Genomic DNA, 12,342 nt, shown 5'->3' on the forward strand with positions numbered 1-12,342 from the left:
GGAGGAAATTACTGTGCCCTGGGTGCTACCCATCTGATAGGCAACACCTCAAAGCTGACTAGGACAAGCTTAAAATCATCTGAATGAATAAAAATTGCTTTCTGACTTGTCTAACAGAGAAAATTGCATATTTCCAGCAGGTGGCAATAGTGGTCTTTATTGCTCCCTGCAGAGTACAACAAAGGTGCAGCCTGGGTCCCACCCTTTTTGGAATACACTGATGATAGGATAAGAATGTGTGGCAGGACAAATTTCAAATTGCAGTGATACTGAACATTCCTCTTGTTTCTCCAAGTGCCCAGTTTGCACTAAGGATTCTTTGAAAGAGTTGCTCGTTTAGCTGGTAGCTTCAAAAAAAATCTTATTTCCTTTGGGCCTTGATTATTCAACATAGCTTATGACTCAATTTCATCTGAAGTGTTAGTCAAAAATTAGGGGAACCTTGCAAATAGTTTTCCTCAACAAGTAGATATTGGTGGTAATGTCAGGTGCATGGCATGTAATTCTGTTTGTTTACAAAGAATATAGAGTCCCGTTTATCTGAAAACAGAGTCATTTCCTTTCTTGCCACCTTCTTGAATCAGCTCTTGGTCCAAAAATATAGACACTTAGCTTTTTTAGGGGGTGTGTTGAATGTTTTCTTCCACTCTCCTTTCTCAACAGCTCATGTTTCTCTTACAGAGACCCAGATAAACACAATCCAAAACCAGTTTAATTTCCAAGTCAGTGAATTAGACATGTTAGTTTCTATGGAACCTCTTGAGTACCTTGGTTCAGTTTTTGATTATAGATTGCTATACACCCATGTTTTGGGTGGGACTCCTGTTAGTTCACATGGCAAAATATAGGAATTTAGTGGTTTGTTTCAGCTCATTTAAATGAAAGGTAGCCATTTCACTCCAGTTTTAAGGAAGTTTAACCAACTCATAACTAACAAAGGATAGAATCATGGAGAAGTAAGGCTGAAAGGGACCTCCCTAGGTCATCTCGTCCAACTCTCTATACACATCCTATACACATCCACTGTCTAACCTCTTAGCAAAACTAAACAATGAATGGTTTGGTTAGAGATGATCCTGCCCCAGATAAGGGGTTGGACTGGATGACCTATGGAGAAATGTTTGAATAGTTTTCTACAGTTATGTTGCTGTTGGTTGCAAATGTTGTATCATTAAAATAATTTGTATCGTTTAAGCTTTTTTACTCTGAGGGCTTTGGCACAGGTTACCTTAAAGTCCTTAAGACATTTAAAATGAGAACAGCCATTCCTTAAGGAACATTAAACTGCTATAAGTACCCACAAAACCTTTCAAATATTTGCTCCTACAGCTGCGGTTATCTTTGATTTGCTTTGCCCAGGATATTGTTCTGGGGTATTGCCCAGGATTTGTTCCAGGGTATTGTATGGATGCTTTGGGGAAATAAATCATCTTACTTTCTCATTCCTCCAACATTCACAGGTCCCAGCTACTCTACCTCTTTCCACCCACCAAATCTCTAGTCGTCTTTTGTCCCCTGTCCCCCTTCCATTCTGAAAAAAGCCTTCTTAGTATTTAATTGCAGAGACCATGTAGTCCTGTTGCTTGGTCTTGCTACCTGGGGTCTCTGGGCTCAGCATGGAACCACTGGGGCTCTATTCAAGGGAGGTGGTATGAAAGGGGAGGGAAGGGGAGAGGGGAAGCTTGCTTGTCACAGCCGCATGGTCTCCCTGCCAAACAGGGTCAGGAGATCACATAGAAGGGGAAGCTTCATTTTGCTTCTGTTCCCCTGGCCCTGCAAACCCTCTGCTTTTCAGTTCTGCTCTTGTATGTACTCTGCACCATGTAGCAACCATGCTGGTTCTCAGTTTTGCCCTGATGTGTGTTCCATGCTATGCAGCGAGTGTGTTGATACTAAGCCTTGTGTGCTGACTATTCCTTCCCTCCCCCATTCCCTAGGCTGGGACAGCTCCTGCATCCCAGCCAGCATGACTCCTGCTGCTACTAACTCAACTCCCCCCACTTCCTACCCAATTCACCGAAATGCATGCAATGTTTTAATCCTTTAATTTTTTTAAATATTGTTTTTCACTCTTTATTCCTGCTTCACCTCACTACAAACAGTTTTTCAAGATGTCTTCCCTCCCACTTTCTGCTCTGGTTGGGCTTCTGCTAGCTGTGGAGGGAGGGAAGCTGTAGATCCATACTGGTTTCTTCACCTGTGCTACATGCCTCCCCATCCCCACCTCAGGGGTGGAATTAGAGTCCTGGCTTCTGTCTGCACCCCTGCTCAGCAGCCCTCTAGTGGCAAATTAATCATGCAGGTCTGAAATGACATGAAGCTGTCACCTGAGACTGCTCTAAACATGTCATAATTTTATGATAGCACAACATTCCACAGATTTCTGGTGTTATATAGGTAACCTGTACCAAAGCCCTTAATGTAATATTAATTGGATGTATGCCAGTTCTGTTGTAATATTAGTTTCAATTTCTTTATTTACAAGAAAAAATATGCTTAATTGATCTTAAAATTAGAGTGGAGACTCCAAAAAAAAAAAAATGCCCAGTATCTGCTTAATTCAACTCTGCTTGATGTCAGTGATAAATTTCCATTGGAGTTGAATTAAACCAGGTTCAGTTCTTGTTAAAATGCTATGATAAATGTTCTAAATATATCAGAATAAGTTATGATATTGATATATATAGAGGTAGTACTGAACATCATTCAGATTACTTTCTGGTCAAAATATTCAATTTTACTCATAATTCTAGGTCAACAGGTCAAATATAATCTAAGATTCTATCTACTTGAACCTTGAATCAGCTGTGCTAACTTTGTGAAAATATTTTAGTGCGCAAAAGAGTGGGACTTAGAATATAATTATTTTGTCATCTTTTTCATACCATTTTAAACTAGTAACTTGGACTTTTGCTGCATTTTTCCATAATCCTACCATGTATAGGGCATGAACCAAATATAGCTAGATAAGTATATCACTTTGCAATCATCCATGGCTCTTTAAAGCAGCAGCTTCAGTATTCTTGGTTAAAAGGCTTAATATGTTGATATATGATGAAGTCTAGGGATTTTACACAAACCCATAATGATATCAACTGCATATTATATTTTGTTCACAAATAGGTAAATTAAACTTGGTAGCAGTTGGGGAAAGGACCTGAGAAATGCAGTTTTATTTAAAGAGGAAAAAATGTATTTAATTTCGTATTTTTTCTTTTGTAAAAAATAACTTATTTGACTTCTTTTACGTTCCTCATTTGCATTTCAGCTTGCAGTTTGCAAAAGAACTTCCAACTACCTTGTGTAACAAATGAATAGCTTTCAGGACTGGTGGTTTTTTGGGGGGTTATTTTTTTGTTTTGCAATTTATCTGCAAAGAGGTACACAAAATGGTTTTAAAATTTCAAGATGTCCTGAAAGTATTTAGATCAGCCAAGACTGGTCCCTTAGAAGGACAAAAGGTAGATCAATAGGTAATACAAAGGCACTTTCAATGCAAATGAATAAATTCATAAATCTGAAGTAAAGGAGGGACCACACTACTCATCATGCATGACTTTGTGAATGCAAGCCATATAACCTTATTTGGAATGTCTTCATCAGAATGTAGGCAGACAAGGTTCCTTGGGTGAATTTGATATCTTTTATTAGACCAACCTAAATGGTTGGAGAATAGTTATTAAGCAAGCTTTCGGGTTCAAAAACCCTTCGTCAGGCTAAGGAAGCTTCAGCAGTTGCTGTGTGCTCTTCCTGGATGGGATGAAAAGTAAACAAGCCAGGGGCTGGGCTGGGCTGGGCTGGGGAGTCAGTTGCCAGGCAGATTGTAATGTATCAAAAATCCAATGTCTATGTTTAGTCCATGATCTCTAGTATCCAGCAGGTTGATGAAATGGAGCTCATAGGCTCATCTCTGGGAAGTGTTGTGTAAGTTTCCCTTGAGGATCAGGACTGAGAGATTGGAGAGAGAGTGGCCCTCCTGTGAGAAATGTGCCCCCACCGGTAATTGGGTGTTTCTGTCTTTGATGGATTTCCGGTGTGCATTCATTCTGGTGCACAGTTGTTGTCTGGTCTCTCCTACATATCTTCCATCAGGGCATTTGGTGCATTGGATGAGGTATACTACATTCTTGGAGGTGCAGCTGTAAGATCCTGGGATGTTGATGGCTCTGTTGTGGGGTGTAATAATAGTGGAGGTGGTGGAGATGTGGGGGCAGGTTTTGCATTTCTTGTCATGGAATGGTCTGGATCCTTTTGGTGTGTTCTGGGGCTGAGGAAGTTTGCTTCTGGTGATGAGGTTGGCGAGGTTTGGTGCTTGTCTGAAGGCTAGGATGGGTGACTCTGGGAAGATCTTTATAAGAATAGGGTTTTTTTCTAATATGGCTTGCAATTTTTTGAGGATTTTCCATACAGGTTCAAGGGATGGGTGATAGGTCATAACCAGCGGTGTGCGATTTGTGGGTGTTTTTCTTCTGTACTGCAGCAGTTCTTCACGTGGTATCCAGGTGGCTCTTTCAAACGTGCAATCTACCTCTCTGGAGGAGTGTCCTTGCTGGGTGAAAGCCTTTTTAAGATTGGTGAGGTGGCAATCCCGGGTGTTCTCTTCAGTACATCTGTACACCCGGGATTGCCACCTCACCAATCTTAAAAAGGCTTTCACCCAGCAAGGTATATATGTTCCTATATCTAGTGACAAAGAAGTTTAATTTGCATAGCATTTGGCCACCTTTTATTCCACAGTGTAAACAATGAGGTAAGTGGGTTGGCTGGTTTGGATTTTAATAGGAATATAGAGCAAGGCTTAAACTTTGAAGCCCTCGTAAGAGACCTTAAATGCCCTGCTATCCTGAGCTATGAGTTCAATACTAGATGTAATCTTATGACAGGGGGTGCTTGTACACATGATGGGGGTTTTGTCCTCAGGGTTTTATTCTGTGCCCCCTATATTGAAACAGTAGGTTTTTAATTGAAACTCATGGTTTCAATTTTTCTGTCATATTATGCAAAAAAATCTTTTTTTGTCAAGCCAGAGCCTGCCCACAGCTGGGGGGTCAGCTGCCAGTAGGATGAACAGCCCCTGAGCTGCAAGGGGCCCTGGTCCTTCCCTCCATGGTGGCAGTACTCCAAGGACCACCTGGAAGGGTTGCTAGTGGGACAAGTTCTGCCCCAGCTTGGAGGCAGCACCTGACTCAATCCAATTGTTCACCAAGCCCATCTGGGGAGCAGTGCCCAGCGGGCTTCCAGTGGATGGGCTCAAGAAACAGTTGGATTAAGCTGGGTGCTGCCTCTGAGCTGAAGGAGCACCTGGCCCGCTAGTAGTATGCCCAGGCCTCCCTGGGCGGGGGAGGGTACTGCTGCCATGGAGGGAAGGACTGAGGCTCCCTGAAGCTCAGGGGCCACCTAGCCAACTGGCAGATCACCCCTTGGCTACAGGGAAGGCAGAAAGGCTCCAATGGGGGGTGGGGGGAGGATTAGGCCCCTCACCATTTCTGCCTTTAGTAAGCACCTGCTGAAGACAGAAGCAGTGAGGGGCCTCATAGTTTTTTTGTTTTTTTGTGTTTTTTTTTCCAGAGCCTGCCCACCTCTCCCATGGCTGGGGGATGAGCTGACAGATGCAATGATGCAAAACCCCCAAAACTGGTGCATATGTAATGTGTGATACCATTAATCCACACAAATGTTATTTTTGCCATGTGTATATTGTGATAATTGTTGTGTATACAAGCGCCCCATGTTGCTAATGCTTTTATAGAGAAAGAAAACATCTCTATCAGCTAATCAGTATTTCCAGTTGTAATCATCCCCCTACTTGTAAATGCAAGATTCATTTGGTTTCTAGATGTATAATTTTGATCATCTAAATTTAATAAAATGCATATTGTTTGAACAAACCTAGCTCTGGATAAATTTTCTGTCCTTATTTACTATAACAAAATTATCATTTCAACTTCACCAGCAGTTGTTTTTATATTATTTTATAGATTGTGGCTAAGGATATTGTGCAACAATAGGCAAGAAACAGATTCTTGTAGAAGCCAATAAAAAACACCCTATTACCATTCTAAGGTCATTTAAGCAGTCTTTAACTTAATTAATTTGAACCCAAGTTATGTTTTATATTTATTTTTATTTTTATATTTATTTTATTCACCATTGCAAGATATTGAGTTGGCTGCTTTGGAGAAGTCAAACCATGCTGTTAGCATGGGATTTTTTTGTCCCAAGTTTAATAACATTGCATAAAGCATATGGAAAATAATATTTGAATTACTTATATATTGCTGACTTCTAGTCTGTTAGTAATAGCTCAGGAGGCAGATTGTCACAAAAATTTGTTCAGTGCATAGTTGTATTAAGTAAGAGTAAATAATGACTGCTTGACAGTTTAAAAAAAATCTACTGAAAATATTATATGAATCAAGTAATGAAAAAGATTTGAGTTCATTGAAGAGTAAATAAGCAAAATATTTTATGGCCTAGTTTAAAAATAGGTATTTTGCCATATTTACTCAAATACAAGATAATATTCCCCCTCCTCCCCTTTAATCAGCATGAAGGAAAAAAAAGCCCCTTATCTCATATTTATGTTCAAGGAAACCTCATCAAATACATTGGCTATCATTAAACTGCTGACAAATGTTGCAGGTATTCAGTATGAAGTTGATTAAATGTAACCAACACTGAAAATGACTGTAAAACACATGATCCATATTGGGCAAACATATTAGTGGGTACCTACCACAAGCATAGGTTAGTGCAGCCCATCTGAATAAAGTATATGGTAGTGCCCATTGAGCATATTCCCTCTCAATGTGGACACTTTTATGTCAAGTCATGGTGAGCCACTACATTGCATATATTTTTACTTCCTCTTCACTCCCGCAGTTGAGCTCTATCTTTCTTTACCATCCCCAATGATTCCTGTTTCTACACTTGCCTTAAATGTCTGACAGACATCACCAAATGGAGTCCAAAACAGTTCACCCTAAATCCCTCTGTCACCCCCTCTCTGACTCCTGCATATAGATTCATAGATTCATAGATGTTAGGGTTGGAAGGGACCTCAATAGATCATCAAGTCCGACCCCCTGCATAAGCAGGAAAGAGTGCTGGGTCTAGATGACCCCAGCTAGATACTCGTCTAACCTCCTCTTGAAGACCCCCAGGGTAGTGGAGAGCACCACCTCCCTTGGCCACTCAAACTGTGAAGAAGTTCTTCCTTATGTCCAGTCTAAATCTGCTCTCTACTAGCTTGTGGCCATTGCTTCTTGTAACCCCCGGGGGCGCCTTGGTGAATAAATCCTCACCAATTCCCTTCTGTGCCCCCGTGATGAACTTATAGGCAGCCACAAGGTCGCCTCTCAACCTTCTCTTGCGGAGGCTGAAAAGGTCCAGTTTCTCTCGTCTCTCCTCGTAGGGCTTGGTCTGCAGGCCCTTGACCATACGAGTTGCCCTTCGCTGTACCCTCTCCAGGTTATCCGCATCCTTCTTGAAGTGTGGCGCCCAGAATTGCACGCAGTACTCCAACTGCGGTCTGACCAACGCCCTATAGAGGGGAAGTATCACCTCCCTGGACCTATTTGTCATGCATCTGCTGATGCACGATAAAGTGCCATTGGCTTTTCTGATGGCTTCGTCACACTGCCGGCTCAATGGTTAGTGTGGCCCATGAGGTGGAGCTAGACCAGGTTGCCCTGTACCTCATTTGCATATACATTTTTGGATGATTCCAAGACTTATACATGAGCACTTGGTTCCAGTGATGGGTTAGATGCTAATTATCTTTTGTGGGGGGTACCTGGAGTACACACCCATACTGAGCAGTGCTAAGCTGTGGTGTCACCATGACTTGAAACACTGTTGAGTCTGGGACTAGCCCAATGAACTTATATGAGCCTTTTGGCTTTGCACTAATACCATGCACATGCATAGTTTGTACTATACGTAAGTAGGTACAAAAGTGCTGCATAAAAGTATGTTTATGGAGTACCTGTGTTAAAACTTGCATCAGTTTCAAAAAGGGTAAAATGTATCAATTAGTTCTAATGAACTAAGTGTATGGGGAATTTGCATACGTTTATTTCAAGGTCAGTGTTTTCAAGTTCACTTCTCACTTCCATTTGCTCAGAGAGAGCAGGTTCTAACAGAAAGGAGGTGGGGAAGTGGCTGCAAGAGGAAGATGTTTGTGGGGGGGGGAAGAGGGCAAGAATTAAATTAAAAGCAAAAGGAGGGCAAGTGTCCTAGGTAATATTGATAGCTGAACATCAAGACATTCCAATGCTGAGGATAAAGAAACTATGAGAAATACATTAAGGAATCAGCACAAATATGGAGAGACAAAAATCAAGAAAGCTAAAGAAAAATAGAGATAAACCTGACAATAAATGTAAAAGAAAACAGAGAGGGAAGTTTTATAAATATCAGCTGAAAAGAAGGGGAAATTGTGCATCCACTGCTCATGACTCTTGCTATACCCGCACATACATCCACACACACAACTACCAATGCAAGTATAAACAAAGAAGGGGAGAGGATTTGGGTCACAGTAAGTAAGGTATGTGTCAGGGAACTTTTCAGAAATTTGAATGAAGTCAAGCCAGCAGGACATGACACTTCACTCCACGGAAGTGGCATTGGTAATTGCATGCTCTTGGATGACAAAAGAAGTCTCCCTGTTCTCGTTCTACAGCAAAACTACACAGTGCCTATTTTTAAGTGGAAGGGGAGATGAGTACCCATAGAATTGTATATTGGCAGCTTGACTACAATATGTGAGAAGTAACTACAGCAAATTATAAAATAGACATTTGAGTATTTGAAGGATATGAGGGAGATCACTAGCAACCAATATTGATTTGTTAAGGACAATTCTAACAAACACAATAATTTCATTCTTTGACAGGGTAACCTGTTTGGACAAGGGGAATGTGATGGACATAATGTACCTGGACTTCAGTAATTCTTTTCAATCAGTCTAAGATTGCGTTCTTATAAATAGCCCAGAGAAATGTTGATTAGGTGAATAACATTAGGTTTAATAGCCACGAGCAAAGAGTAACTGTTAATGGATTGATGTCAGACTTGCAAGATGACTCAGGTCAGGTTCAATGGAGATCTGTTCTGGTTAGAGTGATATTTAACAGTTTTATTAATCAATCAAATTTTCAGACAACACAAAACTGGCAGGAGTTTTAGATATGTTGGAGGGCGGGGTTAAATTTTTAAAGGGAACTGGATACATTGGAAAACTACACAAAGACAATTGTAAGATGCTTCACATGGGAGAAAAAACAGATGAACAAATTTGCTGTAAGACAGAACTGGCTTGCAATACTAACCTTATTGAGAAGCATCTCAGAAAGGGGTTATAGTTGACAAATTCAACAATGTAGTGGTTTTTTGTTTTAAGAAAAAAGCAACTTTGCTGCATTAACAGAATGGAATGGAAGACAGGAAGTGATAGTGCAAGTCTACTCGGTACTAGTTAGACCTCAGCTGCTATACTGTCTATTTCGGGCTGATTTAATAATGCAAAGCCCGAAAATAGACAGTGTCCTAGGTACATACATCGAACATGTTCGAGAAAGTTCATAAGGAGTCTGGAATTCCAGCATTAAAAAGAATGTTTAAAGGAACTGAATATGTTTTTAGTCTGGGGGAAAAAATGAGATTAAGCAATGATCATTTATTTGATAGGCTTTCATAAAGATGGAGAAATGTTGTTCTTTCCTGACACAGAGGCTAGGACATAGAATAATAGGTCTATAATGTATCAAAGCAGATTTAGGGAAAAAAAATTCAAGGAAAAATTTTCAAACTAAAAGGACAGTATGACAATGGCAGAAATGTTTAGGAAAATGATCATATTTCTTCGGAGATTTTCAAGAAGCTGCATAATTTGTCTGTCTGGGCTGGATTTAGGATAGTGAATTTTGCATTTTTCCATGGGGAGATGAACTAGATAACCCTTGAGATCTTTACTACAATTCCTCCAGTTGTAAGTAGCTGAACAAAAGTCAGAGAGGGCTTTGCTCAAGTGGATAAGGTGAGCCTGAGGACTCTTGTGTCTCTCCTCAGTGCTATCCTGTGCTGTTTCTGGTGTTCAACAAATGTAGAATCCCATTGCATAGATCTTCTGTAGCTCAACTCATCTGTTCAGCTGAATTGTTCTATAGCTTATTTAATATAAACAATATGTATATAAATACATATGGTGGTATAAGTTAGACTATAGTTATTCATGAATAACAAAGTCCCAAGTATAGAGGTAATACGAAAAAAAAATGTTTCCATTGTACAGTATTGTCCTATGTTTTGCATATGTCCACTACCATGGAAAATCTTTTCTAGTTAAGTTTTAAAAATATTTATTCTTATTAGTCTGCTTGAAAAGACAAATGCCATTATTTGCCTTAGTCCACACTTCTGCAAGCTTAGGAAGTCATAAAAAGCTGTTATATAAATAAAGTCTTTATGGATAAAATATCAAAAAACATCTATTACTAAAGTGAGTCTTGTTTTCCCTTGGCAGAAACCAGGGGAGTAACTTGTGTTCTGTCCTAAATCTGTCCTCTTCAAGGTGGGGTATGATGGTAATCCTTTCCTGGTTTCTTCAAATTCTTGTATCCTACCAATCAATATCTTACCTAAAATTATGTCTCTGAAGGCCAGCCTCTGACAGGTTCATTGAGACTGTTTACTTATCTACACTTTATGATTTAAAGCAAGCACAATCTGGTAATATGCCAATCTTTTTCTTGACCCTCCTATATCACACACCCAAGATTTTGTCACCTGCCAAACTCAAACAAATCTTATCTAAACAATTAAGATAAGCATTGAAGTACTTGGTATGGTCAAATCAGCAAGCCTCTCAAAAACAGAACTGAAATACAATCTCTCTAAATTAAACAGTCTACAATGGCAATCATGTTTGTATTTAAACATTTTATTCTGAAAGGATTACAGCATTGGTCTCCATTTTTTTCCTGCCTAGACAAGAAGGCGACATACTGAGTGAAACAAAATGTATTTGTTCTCTAAGAATTGAACTTGCACACATTTTATAAACAAACCATATAGGTATATGGAGTTAGGCTTGCTTAATCAGTAACTGCTGTCCTTAAACTTGTATAAGCATATTTATTTGGTATGTCTCTAGCAGCGTTGTTTATATTAGCAATATCTTTTGTCTTATATCATGTTTAATTAAAAACCTGGAATAATACAACTTTAAGGTTACAAATCGGAACACAAAGTCAGGAAATGAGAGAGCGAGAAACACTAAATTCATAATACCATTATTTAAAAAAAAAATACAGATTACAAAGTGAAGCTAAAATGCACTTTTTGTATAAGTCCCCTATGTTCGGTTACCCACTAATTTTCTAGTGTTTATTTATTTATTTATTTTCAATACTTGGTGTCTGTCAGAAACAAGGGTAGATAGATGTTTCTAAAGTGACTTGTGAATTTTGATGGGTTTAAAAATAGAGATGAGTACATCTATATTTCCTGTATCTTTGATCTGGAAACTCTGTGCTGTTCCCATTGCTTCTTGACGCTATAGATCAGGGTTGCCAACCTGCGGCTCGCATGCCATAAGTGGCATTGATAGCCTCTGTGTATAGCATATGGTAGATTGGGGAGGGGACAGGGAGCACAGAGACAAATAGAGAAGTGAAAAAAAATCAAAGCAGCAGATCAGGCAGGGAGCATAAAGCAGAGCAGAAAATAGGACAGAGAAGGGAATAAAAGTGGTTCTTGGAAGGTATGGGGCTAATTTGTGGTATGCCTGCCAAAAAATTGGCCCCCAATGCAGGATTAAGGAGAATTATCGCAAAGATAAAATTATATGCATGCAATTCGAAGTACAGAGTATGAGCCGTGTTGTTCTAGGTGCTATATATTTATGCCTTTAAAAAATTCTAGCCCTAACCAGTTTATAATCTGAATTAAAAATACTGTATAACAGGTAAATGCATAAGGCAAAACTGGCGGCTAATAATATGAGACTGTTTTCATGTATGTGTGCAATGGAACTTGTTACCTGCTTAGTTATCAAGGGCTATTGTTCTGCAGTCAATGCTAGACTATGTACCTGTGCTTTGGGCTCTCTTTTTAAATTTAGTACTCATGGTATCTAAAAAATTATACTATTTCTTAGGATTTTAATATACTCATTGGTGACTAATTATTAGTCACTGACCAATATATTAATTTGTGTAACTGCTATTATTTCCACTTTAGTTTAGACAACTCCTGGAGTTATATTGCATCAATTATTACATAATTTTGTTTTTGTGTTATGTTTTTTGTTTTGTGTTTACTACAACAAATGGAGCT

At 39.4% G+C, this 12,342-nt stretch overlaps 1 protein-coding gene across 2 annotated transcripts in view; it reads left to right on the plus strand.

The window, feature by feature from the left end:
• FMN2 (formin 2) overlaps positions 1-12,342 on the plus strand; it is a 271,921-nt gene that overhangs the window by 139,807 nt on the left and 119,772 nt on the right. The window contains exon 9 of one of the 2 annotated variants that reach the window (XM_059715762.1): positions 5,569-5,845. The exons of the other annotated variant lie outside the window; for it this stretch is intronic. Within the exon in view, the coding sequence (XP_059571745.1) occupies positions 5,569-5,606 (38 nt within the window). The 3' untranslated portion in view covers positions 5,607-5,845. Of the gene's footprint in view, positions 1-5,568; positions 5,846-12,342 lie in introns of those variants that run through there. 2 annotated transcript variants of the gene reach the window in all.

The sequence above is a fragment of the Alligator mississippiensis genome, chromosome 1 (genome assembly GCF_030867095.1).
Source record: "Alligator mississippiensis isolate rAllMis1 chromosome 1, rAllMis1, whole genome shotgun sequence".
NCBI lineage: Eukaryota > Metazoa > Chordata > Crocodylia > Alligatoridae > Alligator > Alligator mississippiensis.